Source organism: Haliaeetus leucocephalus, unplaced genomic scaffold (assembly GCF_000737465.1).
Source record: "Haliaeetus leucocephalus isolate CR32 unplaced genomic scaffold, Haliaeetus_leucocephalus-4.0 Scaffold1014, whole genome shotgun sequence".
In the NCBI taxonomy this organism is placed as follows: Eukaryota; Metazoa; Chordata; class Aves; order Accipitriformes; family Accipitridae; genus Haliaeetus; species Haliaeetus leucocephalus.
The window spans coordinates 1,998,110-2,019,808 of NW_010973450.1; the positions used below are offsets into that span (position 1 = coordinate 1,998,110).

Here is a 21,699-nt window from a genome sequence, read left to right on the forward strand (position 1 = left end):
AGCCCATGGGCTGAGAATAATTCACTTGGCCCACAGCCTGCTTCCGGCTCAAACAAGGGCAGCCTTCAGGAAAAGAGAAGCTGGGATCAAGTCACAACCGATGGCTTGTTCGTGAAGGTCATGCCCAGCCCTCAGGCTGGCGGTCAGACTCGAAAACTCAGATTTATCCTTGAATACCATTTTTGCTCTGCCTCAGTTAAGAGATTAGTTTTGCTGAAAAAGTGTGCAGTAGTGTAATTACACACTGTAACATCCAGAACATCCAAACAGGCAGCTGTTGCAGCTTTAATGGCCTTTGGACGTAATTTTCATATATGTATTCCTTTCCTTATAGTTTTCCAGCGTGTTCTGTGTGTATGAGTTGATGAGCTGCTGTTTGCTCTGGAGGTTAGTTTTATCAGGGTTATTAGGTAGCAAAGAAGTAGGTGAGCTGATATCATGCTTTCTGTCCTTGCGAGGAGGAATCTAAGGGCATGGTGGGTGATGTGATCTCCCAAATCACTCTGCTCGTGAAACCGTGTGAACTCCAGTGCAAATTGACAGCTTAAGTGAAACCTGCATGTGCGGATTATCTCAGAAAATATGTAGCTTCATTTTAAATAACAGCTCCCCAGTAGCCTATGCTTCCTGTGAAATTAGAAGTAATTTTTAACATTTTCAATGATTGCTTTGTTCAGACTGGGAAGAAATAAGCGGGACAGCTGTGCCACAGGAGCGAGTAGGCACGTGTCCCCCTGAGACAGCGCCTGGGTCTGAACAGAGAGCTCTGAGCCCGAGCAGCAGAGAGCCCAGAAGGGAGGGCTCTTGCCTGTTGAAGATGAGCGTGACCGGAAAAAATCACTCTTTAGTATTCAGTTTTTGTAAGAACAATTAATTTAAATGTCAGTGTCAATATCAAGCATTTTGAATCATGACTTCATCTCCTAATTAGACTGAGTATTGTATGTCCCTAAAGATTCCTCTCTTCCTGTGCTCATTCTCTGCCTACTTCTAGCTAATAAAGGGAATATGAGCATGAATTTCTGCAGACATCTTGAGGTTCAGAGATTCCTAATATTTTAAGGCTTCTTTTCTGGAGTATCCCTTGTTTTATTTGTGGTAATACTGCAAATATATAGAATATCTGTATGGAAGCAGAAGTGCAGCCTTTCACGTTCTTTTAATAATTATACATACAATTATACGTGCAGTATATCCCTGACTGCATTCAATAGATCCCACTGAGAATAGTGCCACACCGTGAATATTACATACATCCTTAAATCTAGCTTTCTAAATCAAAACCATTTAGTCACACATAATTATTTTTTTTTGGCGTGAGAGTGCCATTCAAAAGCTTTTATGTTCTGTTTTATGAGTTGTTCATTATTAACATATGGGTAACATGTTAATATATAGGGGTTTTTTTGTTTATTTTAACTTACTGTTTTTGCAACAAGATTTTCAGGACTTGTTTTCCATTCAGATTTTGAGAAGAAAAATGTTACACAAGGTGCTACTCTTTATGCCTAGACAAGTTTGCTTGGTTAGTTTGAAAACAGCTTAAAAGCCATCGTATATATACATTATTTAGGCTTGGTTAATTAATGGCAAGTAGAAAGAAGTATAAGAACTTAAAATCTTTTGGTATTTACATTATTAAGTCTAATAGTAAATTGATTTAAGTGTGGAGTAGCTGGGAAAGATTGTAGATAATGAAAATGTGTACCACAAAGAATATAAAATTTGCGTGTGGGCAGCATATGAAACATATGTAATAGCTGAGTTGACAACAGAATTAGGCTCATCTAACTTGAACGTTGTCATTATTAGTGTAAATAAAAGTGACATAACTTCTTCGGACAGCTGAACATATAGGGCTGTAGTTGGAGAAGGTGTAGAAAAGAATTGCAACTACTTTTGGAAATGTTCAAATGCACTCATCAAGGATAACGGAACTCCAGAAAAAATTATGAAAATGTAGGAGACCCACTATACCTCACCCATGATTTACTTATTTACCTTGCAGAAAAAACTACCTGGGAAACTTCCTTGGGACTGCTGCTCTTCCGCATTGAAGAGCTGATGAGAGAGAGAGTGACAAAGCCTGTCTTTTATATAATGAAGATGCACTTTGTGATTACTTTAACAGCAGTAGTCATCTAAGGAGTGAGAAAATAAAATGTAATACAGATGCCCAAATATCTTCTGAACCAAAAGTTTCAAACTGAGCTTTAGCAGAGGCTAACCCCCTTGATATCTTCTCAGATTAATTTCAAAATGAGTCTGCAATTGTTTTTGTGTCAGCAATGGTTTGTGTATCTTCTTAAGATAAAAGGCTTGGATTCAGATATTTCTGTCACCTATTGTTATTTCATTTGGAATATATACGTGTATTTTAATTTAATTTTCAGATCATAGAGGAAATACATATTATTGCTTAGAAAAAAATTTGTATTATTTGTCAATAATATGTGTTTGGCTAAGTACAAGTTATCTCTGTAAAAAGATATTGCACAAAGTGCTTCTTTTGGCTCTCTACATTCTCAGCAGAAGTGTTGCTAATGTATGTGGCTTACACTGACCCATACCTAAACTGGGCTTACAGAATGCTGAAGTCCCGAGGTTGTAAATCAGGTGTAATAATTTTAGTGAAGAAGGTAAATTTGACAACAGTCTATATGATTTTTTTTTTTTTCCTCCTCAGAAATACCCAAATTGAATCAAAGATTAGCAAAATCCCAGAGAGAGAATGAATGCCTCCAAGAAAAGGTAAAACATCTGACGTTGGTGGCTGACACAGTTGAGCTGAAAACTCAACAGCTTCAAACTTCACTTCAGCAAGGGAATGAGCTACAAAGTAGGTGCCGTGAACTACAAAAGGAAACATTAGGTAAGAGAATTTTGACATTTGAAGCAAACTTCCAAGTAAAATGAAATGCAAAAATTTTTTTTTTAAGAGCACCAAAGTTGTGGCTGTTACTGTGAAAGCACTCAACAGCCCAACTCAGGCCCTAATAAAATGTGAATGTTGTGCAGTCAGAAAGACAGTATGTCATTCTGAGGAGTCTGTTAGCCTGCTGGGAACATGAGTCAGCTGAGTGTGTGTGGGGGGAAATGAAGGAAGGGAGGAAAACAACGAAGATGCTGGTAATACAATTATGCTATTACTTGTCAATCTTATGTAAAACATCAGGGAGAAGGCTCTGAGATTAATTTTAAAAGAAATGCTCTCAATTTGAGTGGAAGGCCAGGAAGGTTTTTTGGCTTTCAGCAAACAGAACTGAAAAGTAGGTCAGGCTAAGCCAGTCTCTTCTCTCATAGATTCATTAAACTTGAGACTGTCTAGTGATTTGCCCTTGATAGCATGTCTCAAGAATCTAGAGTGTCCTCTTGAAAACTGTAAGAGTAGTGATAGCACTTGAAATTATAATATCTGGTGAGCTCTGTTGAGACAATATCTCATTACAAAAAGATTATTTATATTAGTATCTCTTGAATGTCTTCTCTTTTTAAAGCAGTATTGCATTCATAGTGCTGGCTTAGAGACATTTTAAGACCTTGAAAACATACAGAGGTTGTGCTGTTCCGGGCACAGTTTTGAGTCATCAAATTGGCACAGCAATTACCATGCTGCCTTATGCACAGTATGTAATGTCAGATTTAAAGCAGTAGGTCTCAGTGCTAGTCACGATGAAGGAATTTCACTGATCCTTCAATACCAGTGGTAATATCAAATGTGAGACTGCAAAGCAGGAGACTGCAGATACCATCCAATGAGTTACCAACCCGTGTTTCTGAGATCAGTCTTTATTTTTGTCACTGTATAACAATACTGTAGTGATGTGTTTGAATGGTAGAAATGAACAGATAACTCTACATCATTTTCCAGACAGTGTCCATATAAGAAATAGACTTAGTATGTCTGTCTTTCTGTGGTATTTATTCAAAAAACTAACTTTAAACGAATGCAAAATCAGTTAGATTTTGCTCTGACAAGATTCTTCTATGGAGCAGTCACAGCATCCACTTTTGTCTCCCCGCCCTCCTTGGGGAGCTGCTAAGTGTTCCAGTATCTCAAAAACTTACCCATGACATTTTTTGGTAGGCTTATTGATTGTAGTTACCTCTTGTTACTTAGTCATCTGTTCAGAGTAAACTCTGACAGGCAAGATTTGGGGAGATGGTTGCCTTCGAAGTGTTTAGCTGTCAGTCATTAGCCACAGTATCTCATTCTGAAGACCTGAGTAAATGGAAAGAAGTGAATCAATTCTATTTAGATTTCCTTTTTCAAGACAATCTTGAACACACTGTTGGACAGTGAAATTTTTACCTTTTTGTTTGGCTTGTATGTAAAATCACTGGGAGAGATATTTTAGGAGATGTGAAATAAAATGCTGGTAGTACATAAATGGTATCTGCTGTGTTGATTTTTTGCAAGAAAAGTAAACAATCTCAGAATTATATGTATATTACATATATATAATACGTATTATATATCTGAGACAAGTGCCTGGGTAAAAAAAAAAAAGGCAAAATCCCAAATAAGATAACGTCACTAGAAAAGACAAAACTTAAGGAATTAACTAGTTGCACTGGTTAACTAAATCACGTTGCTTGTCCCAAAAGCATCAGGTTGCCTGTGACTCCTCATGTTTTACTTGAAACTTGTTTGGAAAAGATGCTAAAAATGCATTCATTTCTTTTGAAAAGACAAGTGTGTTTCTCCTCCATTAAGAGATTCATGTTTTATCTAAATAATCTGTGTACATGTATAACTGCCAGGTTTGACTATTACAATGCCACAGTCCAAAATTTGGAAATTATATTCTTTAGAATATTCTGTGTGTTTTGTGTCTTAACATTCACTTTCTGTCTTCACTTATGCTGAAGTAACCTTAGAGATTGAGCTGAGAGGCTTACTGTGCTAGAAATTGCTCAAGCGGATAGTATCGCTCAAAAGAAGATAGCCAAGGTGACTGGCTCAAAAAGAGCATGAGCGCCGCAGATCCTGCGATAAAACCTGCACCAATGATTTATTGCAGTTGATTAAGCTTTCCTTTCTCTGCTAGTAGAGTAGCACTTACAGGAAGAAAGTTTGGTCTTTAGTGTGGTCTTGTGCCATGCGAAGAAAACTGTCTGAAAGTTCATTTGTACAATCACCTGGATATTCTACTACAAGTGCTGATAATTGCAATGATTTACATGTTACTTTGATTGTCACAGATACTCTGTTCAGAATCCATGCACCGTTTTTGTACATGCTTATGTGCTTATGTAGTGTGATGTTTTGGTCACACTGTTGTATTTTTGAAGCAGCAGTGGACGTAAAATGCTCATTTTGCCCTAATATTTGGCTTTCTTCTGTGTTCAATATGACCAGAAAACCTATTTCTACTTTCTTTTTAGGAACATCTTATCTTCTATCTTTGTATAAATAGACAGAAGCAGTGATAAGTCATAAGCAGTTAGATCACTTATTATTTACCTTTCTCTAGAAATCTGAGCTTCTGCAATTTCAAAATGGGTCTACCACCTGCCTGCCCTGAGGAAAATATAATTAAATTTGACATGCATTTTTTTTAGGTGGAAAAATTAGTCAAAATAATCTCAGTGCAAAAATAGCTCCTTCTCAAGTATACTGTGACATTTCATTTCTGTTGAAAAGTGTTTTAATTTTTTTTTATATGAAATAAAAAACTTGTAGGTGACACAAGTTAAATTGTCAGTGCTGGTGTGCAGGCTGTGTTGTAGTTCTCAGGAACAGTCCTTTGTACAATTTCCAGCACTGTAGATTTTACTTTTTATAAGGTGCCATGTTCGTGTAACTCGGATAATTTTGCACATTACCGAATTAAATTTTTCTGGTGAGGTGGCTGTATGTGGGCATGTGAAGCTGTCTGTGAATTCAGCAGTAGTTCACAGGCATTCTTGGGAGCTGGAATGTTGGCACTTGCTGCTGTTGTAGAAAGTCTAAAGTCCATTTAATTTGGTATCCTGTCCTCACTGCTGAAAAACACAGCATGATTCAAAGGAAGGAGCAGGAACTCTAGAACAGCAATTGAAGGATAATTTATCTTCCTTACGTGTCTCATCTTGATCTAAGAGGGCCTTGAGCTTAATAACACAGTCTTTTAATCTTTGAAATATGTGGTTTAGTATCATTACATAAGATATTTGTATTGTTACATTTATGCTGATATGGAAACTACCCTTAGTTAGAGTTCCCTTTTCGGTTTTGTAAAGCTGTTTACTTCCAAGGTTCCTGTAAACAGTGAGTTCATAGTTTGTTCATGTGCATTGTAAAATACATTTTATTTTTCAGTTTTGCCCAGCTCTAACTCCATGGAGAATTGCCTTGTTCTTAGAAGACCAGAGAAAGATGCTTGCAGTCTGTTATTAATATTTTTTTTTAAAGATTACTTGGTGCGTTATATATTTTTTGTGGTGCTTGCATGGCTTTCTGGCTCTTCTCAAAATCTAAATTTACTTCCTTAAGTTGGCATGTTGCATCAGATCATCACATCAAGCAGTTAGTTATATTTAGGTTCTAATTTCTTGCCTTTAATTGATATGCATAATTTAGGGAAATAACTGTAGTATATATATGAGTACCACATCATGAGCAGGTTCCGACTAGCTCACATTGAGCATCTCTACTTTTCGTGCTGAAAAAATCTGAGCTTACAAAGTGGTGCCTGGTCTAAAGGCCCTATTCCAGTCGGTGGATCATCATGTTTTCTTTGAAGTATTGCTGTATAAGAAAACCAAGATTGCTCAACATTTCCTATAAGATGATCACTGTTTTCAGTCACTTAGAATATTACCAAACTTAACCAATCAATGATTTTTCAATATTAATTCCAGTAAAAATAGTCATAGCTTTCACAAGCGTGGGGTGGCTGGAAAAGTAATTGGATTTTACGTTTAAATCTTATGCTGCAAAAATTTTCTTGAAAACCCCATGAACCTTCTGTTCTCTGAAAAAGGACTTTGAGACGGGAGGTTTGACAGTGTTGTTGAGATGGAGAACCAAGTTAAACTGACTAATAAGCCTTTGAAAGCGTTGAATAGAGCTGTTTGTTGGTGTGGTGGCTAAGCTCTCTGTCATTCAGGTTTACAAGTCTCCAGAATACAAGGGCTGGGCAGCACTTTCCCAAGACTTGTGTGTTCCAGGGAGCTGGGCAACAGGACGGAAAGCAAGGAGACCGTCTCTGCTGCATGCCCGGCGCTGTGCCTGCTGAGCACCCTGGCTGCTGGAGAAGGGAACAGCCTGGATGGGGCAGAGGCCAGTGCGGGAGTGCATAGGTTAGGACGTCGTGACAGGGCTATTGGGGAATTTGGTTCGCTGGCAGCTCTGTAAATGAGCTGGGGAGCACACACTGAGCAGTGAAATGCCAGTCCCGAATAGCTGGAGTGCTTTTGTCCTGTGTGGCAACAGACTCAGGAATCATGTGGGGGAAAAAAAACAGTGTGTGATTATATCCTGAACGAATATTTTGTAATGCATAGTTAAAGCATGAAGAAGCAGCTGGTATTTTTGTATGTTTGACTGCAGCACTTGCCATAATCACTAGTGCAGTTTCTGAGTGTTGCACTGTATGTATCTTATCCTGCATCCTAGCCTGCACATTGTTGTTGTTCAGAGAGAAGCATGATTAGAGCCATTTCCTTTTTGGTTTGAGACCCAAAGTCTACTGTCCCATTCTCGTTTTGATTCATCCCCAAAGTCCATGATCATCGCAGGGTGTTCTGGAACAGTGTTCACAGAAGGAAACTGGAGCGATGTGCTAAAAGAACGAACTCAATGGGGTAAGATAGCTGTGCCGTGTGGTGGCTGGGAAGAGGGTGCTCTCAGCAGCACGTGTCGAGAAAGAGCTAACGGGCAGGGGGCTGGAGTCAGTGTCCTTCTTCTCTCCTGCAGCCAGGGAACTGCAGCTTCCTCCAGGCTTTCTGCTGTGCAAGGAGAAGATGTCTACAAAATGCTGTATGGTTAAGCACAGCAGGTACAGAAGGAAAACCAAAAGAGCGTTTTCCTCTTTCCCCTCTGGCCTGGTTCCAGACAACTCTTAAGACTAACAATGGTTTGTTGTGTTGTGTGTCCTCAGCTCAGCAACAGCTCCCGTGTTCTCGGGCACTGCAGTTCTAGTTTCTGTTCTTCTGTTGCCAGTGAATCAAGGGAGGGGAGCGTACAGAGTGTGCTTTTGATGGTGTCTAGCATTTCACTGGGGTAGATCAAAGGTGTCAATAGCAATGGGACTGCAAACTGTCCTCTCCCCCTGCTGTCCTGGCATCTGTCTTGCACACACCACAGCTCACTTTCACCTCCGTGCCATCACCAGGAGCTCGTAATGTTTTTACCAAAAGAAAAGTTGATGAAAAGTCTCCCCTTTACCTGCTTCTGATGAAAGTTTTACTCTGTCCCCATAAATCCTGTGGATTTATATCTGTATCAGTGCTGCTGGTACACATTTTTGTGTTTTCAGTTCCATATTTATGGTTTAAGAAGCTGTACGTTGCAGTTTCTGTAGTGATGGGATCGAATCCCCGCTCTGATGGCTGGGTCATACTGGAGTTTGTGGGTATGCCGCCTCTTGCCTTTATTTCTTCCATCCTGCCTCTGGGCCCCTCCAGGAGTGAAGAGCGCTCACTGACTTTTCTTCCAAATGGTATTAACAAGACTTGCATATCATCTAGTAAGCTTGTTAGCCTCTGTAGTAAATTGCAAAGTAAAGACATGTTAATCAGCAACCCAGGTGGTGAGTATCACATCTCAAGGGTGGAATGTAAACTTAACATTAACTTTCCAAAATTACTCCTTTCATCCAGAATCCTTCTCCGAGTTAATTTGGGGAGGCCGTTTGCAATTCAGCTCTCACCAGCTATGCTGCTGTTGGAATTGAGTGTTAATATGAGCAAGTATGGAGTTCTGGTTTTGATGAGAGAAAAAACTTGGGATTTATTGAACTAAATTATCATTTTTTCACTTTGATGTGACATAACTGAAAGTGAGGGCATGACTCTTGAAAGAAGCCTAAATTGTTAGAATATTCTGAAAAAGTTTTATCCGTGCTTACATATTTATTATTTTTTTTCCCACTGGTAGCATTGATAGGAAACCTAGCCAAGAGCTGCTATCTATGTTTTTGTCTTATTTCTATTCACTTCAAAGGAATATTTTTGAAGCTGCTTGTTTATGTTTATAAAGCGATTTGAAAACTTAGTGCTCTGCAGAGCTACTCCTTCCCTTGAGAAGTCTGTGAAATGCAGTGCCACATTATCTCTCCTGCTCACTCGCCCTTTGTAAATATATTTCCAGAGAAGAGGGATTAAGGGGAAAAAAAAGCGTATGTAACGGGTTCACTGAAAGTTATCTCAGTGGTTAGTGTGACTGTGTGGATTCTGGGGCGTCTCGGCGGTGTAATACTTGAGCAGAAGGGTCACTGTGACCGCTGCTCATCATGCTCTGCTGTTTGACTCACTATTTACTTATTTTGCACATGTCAGGCTTCTTTTTTAAACTGCGTATGATAAAAACTTGAAATAGCACACGTTTTGTGGAGAAAACATAAATAAAACATCGTATATGGGATTCATACAGAATATTAGGACTCTGCAAAATCTTCATGAACAGGTAAAATATCAGCTAAGGTCGTTTTATGTGAGGCATTTTAAAATTTATTTTTATTAATAAAAAATGTAGCCGTTACTTAATAATAAATCAGTTATTAAGAAGCAATAAAATGTTTGATGGTGGATATCCAGAAGGAGATTTCAAGGCAGAAAGACTGCTAGCTCAGGCCTCTCTATTCTACCCTTCCTGAATAGATCAGTAAAACAAATCCATATACATTTGAAGAGGTCTGTCTATATGGAACTTGTTTCTGGATTGGAGTAATAAAGCTGGCTAATGCACTGATGATAAAAATGTTCTCTTTGAAATACAAAACATGATTTTCTTCGTGAAACAAGCTTCAAATATTATATGAGTTTGCCATTGTATTAAAAAAAAAAATAGTGGGAACAAACAACACTTTTAAAATTTATTTTTAAAATTGCCTCACTTGATCTTAGTGAAAATCAATTCCAGTTAGTGGATTTACACCATATAAAGTCATTGTGTAGGAAATCAGCCAGATCTAGAATGCCTATGGAGGGGGGGTGTTGTTTTTTTGTTGTAGTTTGCTTTTTTTCCCCACAAAACTACTTGGAAGCTAATATCCCTCTTTGGTACTGAAATTGTTTGATGATCCAGGAAAAAAACCCACTACCAGGATTTGTGATTTACATGTTTTGAAAGGATTTCCCTTTTTGCAACCAACATTTTGAAGATTCTTGTTTTGTGTAATTATCATAGAATTGTAAATTACTGAATATTTCATACGATAGCAGTCATTTGCAACAGCTGAAACTAAGCATTAGTTTCTACTATTGTTTCTTCCTTCTTGTGCTTCTCATGACTTTCTGAAAATTATCTTTTTGAGTTACATTTTGCCAAAGAGGTGAATTTGATTGCTGGTTCCATACTGCTTTTCAGACTCGCAATGCATCATCCAGTTAGCTAGAGATGACAGGTCTTGAAAAATGCTTAACGCAGGGTAAGGTCTGGTGAATAACTGTCTAATCAAATAGACTCACAAAAAAAAAAAAATCAATAATGCCTTGTGATAGTGTCTTTGTCTGTATTCTTAGGGTCAGAAGCAGCAGAAGAGCTGCAATAGCATGTGCTCCTAAAAGAGAGGAGCTGATATCTGTGCTTTCATTTTTATTACCAGCCAAATCCTTTCCTCCGCTTAATCACAGATATAGAATATTTTTTCTTCACAAAGTCATTGCAGTTTTTCTTTAGCCCATTTATAGTTACAGGTTTGCCTCTGTATGGGTTTAAATTGCTGGCTATGCACATGAAATCTGTCTTTTAAATCTTTTGATGCTACTGCTTCATAGGCTACTTAAGTTACTAAATATAAACTTAGCAGTGGTCTGCTGACATAATAAGACTAATGAGAGATGATTGAAAAATGCAGGCAGCTGTAGGAGTAGCTGGGTAGTTTGAGTGGGGAATGTTAGCACTCTTCATGGAAAGAAGGAGCAGTATTTTCATCTACATGAAGTGTCTTTAATGACACTTTAAAGACCGCTTTGAAGAGCTTTGAAAATCCAAAGAGAGAATAGTTTCCTGTAGTTTTAGGTAGGCTGCAGTTCAAATATCCCCTATTCATACTACAAGTACTGTTGAAATATTTTTTTTATTAATTCCAGCTGCGCTACTAAGAATTTGCGGGGTGAGAGCTGGGGAATGTAGTGTTGGTGTTTGAACAGAATGTGACAAATGGGTTAGACGAAGCAATGGCTCATTAGCGCTTTTCAGCAGTCTCTTAAAGTGGAAGAGGAAACAGATGAATACGATGGAAAGAACAGCGTCCTAGTTCTCTTCAGCTAGGTGTTGGGATAATGCTGTGTTTGAGTATGATTTAGTTACAGAAGGGCCCCACTTTGCTTCTTGAGGAAAAGCAGGAATCCATGTCAAAGGAAATATATTTATTATATTTTGTTTCATCTGCTTGGCCTAAACATGGAGGGGGGGGGGGGAAACTGTCTCCAAGGAAAATTAAGGTCAGAAGCTCCATTTTCTCACCTTCAGTTTTCCCAGCCAATAGGTAAGTGGCAGTACTCCAAATCAATTTTAATACATAGGAGAAGCAGGTCTGTAGGAACAATTCTGACATATCCCAATTAGCTGGGGTTCAAAAAGGCAGGAACATATGCAGAAAATTCAGGCTTAAGGACCAAACCCTTTGATGCCGGAGTGTGAACCCTGGCCATGGCTGAGCAAATACCATGTAAGCAATCCCTCTGACTGCAGAAGCGCTCATAACGGGTCACTCACGCACCCGGGGAGCAGGGGGAGAGAGAGGGGAGTGAGGTTTGCTGAGATAGCATTGTTTCTCTAATTAAGCACTTCATAAGGTCTTGGAAAAGATTGCCGTCATGTTTGCATGCTGTATGCAGTTGCTGGCTTATTCTTTTGAGGGCACTAAGGGTATTCTAGATTTGTACCACTCAAAACTATTTAGAATTTGGTTCGTTCTCTTGGTTTTTCTGTGTTTGTTTTATATACGAACATGGAAGAACTACCATACTAGTTCAGACCAGAGGTCCAGAAAGCCCAGTTCTGGCAGTGGTCAGCAACATATGCTGGGGGAGATAAGAAACAGGCACTCCTTTTTCTGGCATATCCTCCCAGTTCCTGGCAGCTTTTAGTGATTTAGAGACTTCCTGGTGGCACTGGTCAGGTCTCCAGAAAGGATGTAAATCTATATGGCTGGAGTCCATCCCTGGGCTCCTTCCAGACAGGCTTGTACTTGTGAGTCACAAATAAAAAGAAGTACTTTCTTGTGTATACAAAAAATAATTTATCTTAGAGAACATAGTACATGAAATATTATAAATAAAAATAAATAGTTCTGTTCTGTGCGTGCAAGGACTTTGAGTATTTAGTTCACTTCTTTGGTCTCCTTAGAAACACACAGTGAGGCAAATTATTCCTACTCTGACACAGTAATTTTTCACGTATGTATTTCATATTTCTCACAGCTTCTTTACTATTCTTTTTAAATAAACAAAAGTATCTGTGTTAAGTGTACATCCGAATTTGGTCTAGCATTAATGTTCTAAGAAAAATTAAATATTTTTACCCCTTTTGACACAGCTCATCAGCCAATATTCAGGGCCTCATAGGTTGCTCCCTACAAGGAGTAGTTATTCAGTAGGTTTTAAAGAATACCCACAACCTCCTATTTCTCAGAATACCAGAGAAATTTAGCAACAGGAGGTGGGTTCCAGTCTGTCTTGGCCGGGATCTCCATTTCAATCTCCTGACCATCTTCCAGGTTTGAGCAACCAGTGTTTTCCTGACCCCTTGGATTCTCTGTTTTTTTTCTGCCCGTCCCTGTAATGTTACTGGGCTGCATTTGCCCTGCTGCCCCTCTCCCTGTTCCTTTAGGGCAATATCGTGGCTCCTGTGTTTGAGTTTGTTCCAGCCAGTCCCTTCTGTGCCCAAAAGAGCTGAACTGCTGCTCGCCGTTTCCCAAAGGAAGGACGCTTCTCACACCCACCAGCCTCAGGGAGGTTTCCTTCAGTCTGCCAGCATGACAAATACTATCTTGATCTGAGGTAATACAGGGAGTGTCCCACGGGGTTTGTGTATATATGAAGTCTCTAAAAAACATTGTTCCTAAAATGAGATTAATTGGACAAAGGAAACCGTATCATGGCAAGAGCTGGGCTGGTCCCAGCTGGCCCAGAGGGGACCCAGCAGCAGCCTGGAAAATGCCTGGAGGGGAGGTGGGAAGGTGGGACATCCAAACTGGCCTGGGAAGTGGCAGGTGGTAATAAGGCAGGGGACACCGGCCACAGCTTGGGAGCTTCGGGATGGACCTTGGGAAGAGGTTTTTTGGCAGAGGGTGGTGCAGCATGGGAAGAGGCTGCCCGAAGGGCTGGGGGAGACTCCAGCCTTGGGGGTCGTCAAGGCTCAGCAGAATAAACCCCCAGATAACCTAGTCTGGTTTTGTCAGCAGTACTGCTCTGGGCAGAAGGTTGAACTCTGCAACCCCCAGAGGTCCCTTCCAGCCATCCTTTCTGTGAATCTATACCCGGCTGAATTGCAATGAGAATGTCATAAAGCTTGATAAAATAAAAAATATTTTAATCTGTAACTCTTCTGCAAGTAATTGTCTACTGCTGGCACGCATGCCCTGAGACTGGGTATTTCTAGTCAGCAGGACTGGAGGGCAGCACGTGCAGCCCACACAGCCTTTCCGCTTCTCAGTGAGAGCGTGAGCGGGACTGCCCCAGCAGCTCTTTCTCATCTGTGACCGGTATGATGAGTCAGAGCTTGTCTTGTTTAGACCAAACTATCTGCCAGTTGTTTCCCAAGCCGTGCTTAAATAAAGGGAAAATGAAACTACTTTCTCCCTGTGCTGTTTTCTACGTGCTGTAATGTAGCGATGTGGTTAGCAGTAGCAAATCCACTTGCTTCCAATCCCCAGCCAGGTAGTGAGAAATGGACTCTATTTCTGAAATTAGAAGCAGATGAACTTTGTAGACATGCATTTATTCTTAGGTAGGCACAGTCATTTTAGACCAGAGACTTAGTGATACAGAGCAGATTCATACCATGACTGCCATTGACCTAAATAGAGCTGTGCTGTTGAGTTTCTGTCCGCCAGCAGCTGAGCTAGTGCTGCTAAGGCAAAAGGGTCTCAAGTAATGACTGGGGTCTGCATGTCTTCAGTGGTACTATCTATTTGAGCTGTGCATATTTACCTCTCTAGAAAGTCTTAACACCTGGCAAATAGTCTTCCTTTTCTTACATGTGTATAAAACACTGAGCTTTTATTTAGACGAGACCAGAATTTTCAGGAAGCATCTTGGATTTTTTTGCAGGTTTTGCAGGAAAAGTAGAAAATTACACAGTTCTAGCACACATGCGTCTGAACTGGTATCATTGTGAATCTGTTATGAATTAGCTGCAAAGTTGATGGTTTCCAGAGTGGCTGCTTACCCAACGTGAATATAGTTCACAGTGCTTTTTTTTTCCTTCACTGAAAACTTTACCAGTTGTTGCTATTTACAAAGCAGGAACTGGAGCCTTCATTCAGCACCGTGCTGTTGGCTGAGCAGCTGAAGAGGATGCAAACTGGGTGGCTAAATTCCTGAAACCCATTCCTGGGCAGACTCTGTGCTTGGTGTTTTGCAGACACTATGGGCTGCCTTTATGGGAATTCACCCAAATAAGAGGAAACGGTCACCAGCTTTGGTTCTTTTTCTTTGGTTCTCCATGTCTTTTCTTTGTGCATGTTCTGTGCTTTGTCTCTTTGGTCTCTGTCCTTATGACAACAGAGTCTCGCTTTATGGAGAACATGATACTGCTAAAACACAGAGGTGTAGGGGACGCAGTCTCTGCCTTATCCACCTTTTGTCCCTGTTTGAAGGCAGAGCTGATCGCATGGGCTGCCTGAAGGGTTACTGTTGACTGTTTATGACTATGGTAAGATCCATTGTGAATCACAAAGCTAAGTAAAATTAAACATGAATGATATTGAGATGGATTTGGACTGAAGATTCTTTAAAATGTGGTACTACTAAGAGCTTTAAAATGACTATCAGCATTACAAAGTGTGAATGCTTTTTGTTGGTTTTGCATATTTTGCAATAAGCTTTATTTTTGTTACTGGAGAACATTTTTACATAAGCATTTGAATATATTTTTCTTTATTCGGCAAGCTTTCAGCCTAAGTTTCCAATTGTGTTACCATTCTCCTTTTTAGTTTCCTCGATTTTCCTATGTTTTTCAAACTTGATTGAAATCTGTATTATTTTGTCTCTGTGGGCATGGGTCTGATCCCTCAGACTTTCTGCTAACCAGCTCCAGTTGACTTTGGTGGGAACTCTCTCTAGAGAAGACTTGCAGAAACCAGCCGTATAATTGAATCCATCTACTCTCTCATGAAAAACTCCTGTCAAATGCTCAGTCATTATGAAAACTTCTCAAAACAAATCGAGTAAAAGAAGAAACAGAGCTGAAAGAGACCACCCAAAGTACTAGAAACAAAATAAGCGTTATCCCTCTCCTTTTCCTTTATTCCAGAACTTGTGTCTGTACTCCCACATCTAGGAAGAGGAAGAAAGGCCACAGTTGTTAATAAATGCCAGAGATCTTCTGTAATAAGAATTTTAAAAAAAAATTGTCAGAAAGAGATGTTTGTGAAAAACTTCTCTGTAGCAGCCATCACCATGCAAAGAGAGGCAAAGGGCTCTCCTTTCTGTGGTGTTGATCTACGGTAATTTGCTCTTAATCTGTTTTAACAAAGCAGTTGCATTGCAGTAGAACTTGTTGTTGTCAGTGTTAGATTGTTCCCACATGTTCTGTCTAACATCTGCCTGGTGTGTGAAGCCAAAGTTTCTCCTTTTTCTGTAGGCATTCAGAGCCATTTACTTCATAAGCCAATGTCAGGATGAATGACAGGAAATTAAAGTTGAATTACTTAGCTTTGGAAAAGTGTACAGAACAATACATTACTGAAGAATGCCCAGCTGAAGAAACTGAACGAAAGTATCTGCAGGTGGTCTAATCTGTCCTCCGTGTACTTGGCCACGAGTTCCCCTTCGTAGAGAAGGCGAAGATGCCAGCATCGAGCAGCAAACATCGCAGCTTGGTCCAGTGTCTATTGTGCAGGTTTTTGACGCAGATAACAGGACTTAGATAACATAGTGACTGCATGGCTTTGATTACAATGGGAGTTTGTCAGAGAAGCCTTTAAAACAGCTGAGAGGAAGTTTTGGCAAGAATACTGTCACACAAACATGGTTTTTAAATAATCATAGGTTGTCAGTGATTTATCTCTATGGGCTCTGTTCAACAGCAAGCATGAATGCTCAGTGGCTCTTTCCCAGGGAACTGAGGGAAAACGTGGTTGGCTTTCCAGGCACAAAACTGAAACAGTGAGAGGGTACTGAAAGATTATAAACCACTGGTTCCCAGTGGTTTTGAGAAGCAGTTAAGCTACCCTTATCATTTATTGTGGTTATGCACTACCAGCAAACTTTGGGCTCTGTTGACAATAGCTCTGTGGAAGAGCTTCAGACCACCTTCCGTCAATTTGAGGAGCGCAGTCAAACCAAAGCACCTAAGGACTTGGTATCATGGGAATGGCAGGGACAAATAGGGGTCAATGCAGGCTACCAGTTATTTAGTAAATATCATTCCAGGTCTCGTTAGCATCCAGTACATTAGAACAAGAGTGCAGCCATGAAGAGCTGGGAATGTTCCCTAATTCGAGTAGGAAAAGAGAAGGTACCAGTCTCTGTCTCTTTTTTTTCTCTAGGAGTCAAGGTCAGCAGTCTTTAATCCTTTTTTACTGCTGAACGTTAGTCCTTGGTCATACCCAGCTTAGAAGTGGCACCATGAGGAATATTGAAAAACTGTAGAATCTGAAACAATTTGATTTTTCCAGGAAAACTCCTTTCTAATGCCTGCATAGCTGCTGATTGCTTAACTCATCGCACGAGAAAATGTACAGTCCTAATGGGGTAAGGAGGGTGGGGGAGAGCAGATGAGAAAATGTTGAACCAAGTTTAGCTGAATAGTTTGCAGCAAAGTCGTGTGTGCTATTAAATATGATTACTGCTGCTGAGCACAGTGGTCAGGGAGGTGATGTTTGGAGGAATGCCTCTTTAGAGCTGACCCTTTCTTTTTCACCTCAAGCCTCTCCTAGCTCAGCTGTTGCTGCAGTGTGTTTTATGGTGGGAACATATTCTGTGTCTGCTGCTGCTAAGACCAGTGTTTTTGACAGCGTCGGTATGGTCTTACTGAGAGGTCTTGGCTCTCCCCCAGCCAAATGCATGCCCGTACAAGTGGAACCGCACAGCTCCTTGCTGTTCTCCTGACTGTCTCTGCACAGAACCTACTCTTTGCCTCTGGGGAAACGGGGCAGGGACTGGTCTGTGGACATAATAAATGCCACTTGGAACAGAGTGCGAAGGAAGTTTAACTTAACTTTTGCCAGACTGTAGCTTGATTTATGTGCGACGGTTAATTTCACTGTTGCCAGACCTTTTCACTTTCCAATTCTTTCCAATATTGTCATGGGAAAAACGGCCCTCACCACAAACCTAGAAGTATCTTCTTCCTATTTGATGAAGAGGGTCAGTCCCTGTGGATTTCTGAGCCTTCTTTTGTCTAAATGCCAACGTACGATGCTCTCAGGTAGAGCTGTATCTAATTGCTGCTTTTGATTCTTTTAAGTTTCTGAAAGTCTGATATAAGTATTCTCCATTAACTGAATATAGATAGTTAATTACTAGTAGTAGGTAACAGTAACTATGAGTGAATTATTATTTATACTGCTGATGTCCTTCTCCTTTTAATATATGCAATTTCCAGAATGCCCAGAATGTCAGTTGTGTTTGCGTGTATTTGTAGTTCATCTTGTTTTGAAGCTGTGTGGACTACTTCTCTCTCAAAATTAAAATATAGCATCATGGTATTCTGTGAAAGACAACTTGTGGAATATACTGGAGCATTAGTTTATATGGATCTAGCTACATTTATATAGTTTTTGCATTAATTCATTCCTGTCTTCAAAGAGAAAAAAGTTACCTGGTGAAGTTCTAGTGCAAATAACCTCGTTTATATATTTTATGAAATGGGAGAAAGAAATTCTGAGTTGTATGTAGTTTGACAGAAGTCTGAAAGTTGCTAATAAGTCATAGAAATGCTGTGTACTTGGGCATGCCTTGCTGAGGGTAGGATGCGTCTGTTGGATGCCAGAAGGTCCTTTTGACAGTTCTATGAGGAATGCCAAGGAGATGGGCAGGCAGTGATTCACCTGGAAATAGTCATCATCATTTACCCCTCCAAACCTTCTCAAATAACTCAGTTGAACAACAGATGCCAGAAATTATTGGAAAGCCAATAACATAAATAATTTAGATGTTTCTAAGAAGCCCTAATTTCTAGATAAGTTTCTACCTCCTGTAGGATACTGTGCAAGGTGTTGTGTGAATGTTCATCTGTGATGAATAATGTGCATATTAAAAGACAGCAAATATTCACTCCATTCAAACTTCAGGAACTTATTTCACATTGGTGAAATAGACATTGCAACAGAATATGTATATAGAAGTAACCTTAAGCTGTGATTTCTAGGTTTTTTGTTATTATAAGGGGGTGTTTTTTAGTTGCAATACTGTTGTATCAATTCCTTTAAACAAATTTATCAGTAAGTTTAAAACTGTTTATATTTCATCATTTTCTTTTCTTTCTAGACCATTTATTGCGGAAAAACTCTGGGGAATGGAAAACATACATGCATATTCACATTTTTTGATATTATGCAAATAATGTCAAGTATAGAAATGCTTGTGGATCTCTTGTGATCACACTCTATGAAAAAATGAGAGTGTTGCTTGCAGATTCCCCAGTTTCACATAATTCTTTCTACGGCTTTGAACTAAAATATTTTTCATGAAAATGTATTTTATACAAAGAAAAACGTAAGATACTCTTTGCATTTTTTTACATAGTTTCAGCACAGACGTATGAGGACTACTCTCTTCTTTCTTCCCATGCTGCATCCTCCGAAAGAGGCACAAGCGCTCGGGAGAAGAGCCACGGGTGAGCTAGATACAAAAGGGTTCCTGGCAACCTCCAGCTTCCCTGGTCCGAGCTCCCACGCAGACAGCCCGACAGTGCCCAGTCAGTACCATGGCTCCTGTTTTCCTCCACCCACATGAGCAGCACTTTATGAAAAAGTGCAGTTACAGAATCGTAAAATCATTTTAGAGATGATACCACTGTGCTGCTACTACAGGAAGTTTTGTTTTCGAAGTGTCTTTTTTTAAGAGTCTTCTGAGAAATGATCTTAGTGTCATTTGTGTATTTGTCTCTTAGTAGCATCAGTGAGAAGAGTTTGGGGGTTTGTGCTCTTCTGCTGGTTAATGCAGAAGTACGGGCGCATCCATAAAATTGGCAAAAATAAAGGTAAGCTTGTGTTTTTGTCTGGCCAGTGATTAAGCATGTACTTTTATTTAAATAGTGGGCTTTCCTGATTTTTAATTATTTTTTTGAGGGCAATCAGTCACCCGGTGATAGGCAAAGCTCTTAAATAGGGACTAATATTCCCATACTGTTTAGGGGAAAAGCAATTGGAGCAAATTTACATTACAGTTTCAGAGTGAAGTGAATATTCGTGTACGTTTGGCTGCTCCATTCACTGCTGTGTTCCTTCGCCATAGTTGGTGACTTACTTATAAAGCATCACCTGCTGTACTTTGGGGTAAAAGAGACAGCTAATTTGGTTGATAAACCGTTGGTATTGTTGGAGGCCTGGAAAGCAACATGAGGAAATAGACTCCTTCAGATATAATCATCCCTAGAATGGAAAATAGAGTACAGAATGCAAACAATGAAGCAGAGCCTTTGAGGGGAAAAAAGAAAAAAATCTGCTCTCCAGGCTGGAGAGGGTTTGCTATGCTTCCCACTGTGGCCCTGGCCGTGCTGAAAGGGGCTGCTTTTCCCATTGGAAAGCATTTCAGTCTGAGTTTTTCTCTCAGAGCTTTCACCTCTATTTCTAGATGAGATAAATTATTTGCATATCCTCAAGAATACTGGTTTGGGTTTTGGGGTTTTTTTTAAGAACAGCATATCATTATGGACTCTTGGATTTCCAAATCCGTGACAGGAAAAATTCCATGTGAATTACCATTTGCCATTTTTCAGTATAATTTGGCAACGTTAACATTTTATGAGTTAATACCTTGCAACAGCATTGGAAAAATAAGAAAAATAATGACTGGAAGTAAATAATCTTAGACTTTCTCTCTATTTGTCGGTTCTCGTGCAACACTGTTGATTTCTTAGTATATCTATGTATACACACACATTGTTTTTCAGCATGATACTGCTATAAACTATACATGGTGATTAAACACACTTTTTACTTTTTCCCAGCAATACTGGTCTTTTCAACCTGTTCAAAAATTGCATTTTCTGTGATGTCTCATGTTCCATGGAGTAGGTTGAACTGTTTCAAGGAGACAAAAAATAAACTTGAATGGCATCAGTCTGAGGCAGCTCGCTATGTGCACAGCAAAGAGTGCTATCAGCTTCCCCTGTGTGCTAAAAAAATGAACAGATTAACTCCAGGAGGATCTATAATGTCCAGGTCCATTCGCTTCTGTCGATCAGGGCTTGTAATGAGCAGCGCTCTGTGTGCATCCATTCCCATTTATTAAAAGGCTTTTTTCTGGAATATCTACCTACACTCTTCTATTTGCTCATTTAATTAGGTAGACTCTGACTGATGTGAATCAGAGTAGAAGCTATTTCAATGTTAAAAGATTAGCGACGTGGCAATATCTATTAACAATTGCAAAAATGAATGCAGGACTAATTAGTATTTCTTTTTCTGAAATGTATAAACACAATGGCAATGGTATGTTATACAAAAATATATTTTTATTTGTTTTGTTGTCAGTGGCAGGTGGTATAGAAGGTGCTTCTATAATAAACTTCCACTGACTTTTGCAAGGGCTTAGTCAAGCCCAAACAAATTCTAACTTTCTCTTAAAAAAGCTCTTTATAAATGCTGATAGTTTGGGAATGTATCTGACAGGTAGTGTGTACTTTACCCTACATAATTCTCTCCCTGATTTTTATTGTTGTTGTTTGAGGTAATGAACAGCTTTCCTTTTCCCTTTATTGAAAATAGGGGAATCTTTCATGTAGTAGGATTTAGCAAGATAAGGTGTGACATGGGGGATCGCTGGCAGGCAATCCCACTCTGGGGTTATCCGTCGTCATGATAGTTTCTGGAAACAACTGAAACGGGCACATAGGAAAAGTTATAAAAATTCAGTGAATTCTGATGTCGGAAGTGATAAATTTAAGAACGAGAATCACAGTTAGATTTGGCTTCTTGGAGCTTTGAAGATGGAGAGATTGGACTCTTTGTGGCTGTTCACCTTCAGAGAGGAAGTCAGCTCATTTAGTTTGCTCTTGCATTTTGAGGGAAGATTTTGGGTTTTCTTCCACTTCTAGATTTGTTGCAATGTTCTATCGTACATTTTTTCCCATGTAGTTTATGATGCTACCTTTTTTGTAGAGGCAACTTTGATTTCAGGTTGTTCTTATGTTTTCTTGAAAGCCAGCTCTAC

The 21,699-nt window shown here is 39.6% G+C and overlaps 1 protein-coding gene across 1 annotated transcript in view; it reads left to right on the forward strand.

Moving 5' to 3' along the window:
• LEKR1 (leucine, glutamate and lysine rich 1) overlaps positions 1-21,699 on the forward strand; it is a 52,485-nt gene that overhangs the window by 14,492 nt on the left and 16,294 nt on the right. Inside the window, exon 4 of the mRNA XM_010584999.1 lies at positions 2,687-2,872. Within this exon, the coding sequence (XP_010583301.1) occupies positions 2,687-2,872 (186 nt within the window). The remainder of the gene's footprint in view (positions 1-2,686; positions 2,873-21,699) is intronic.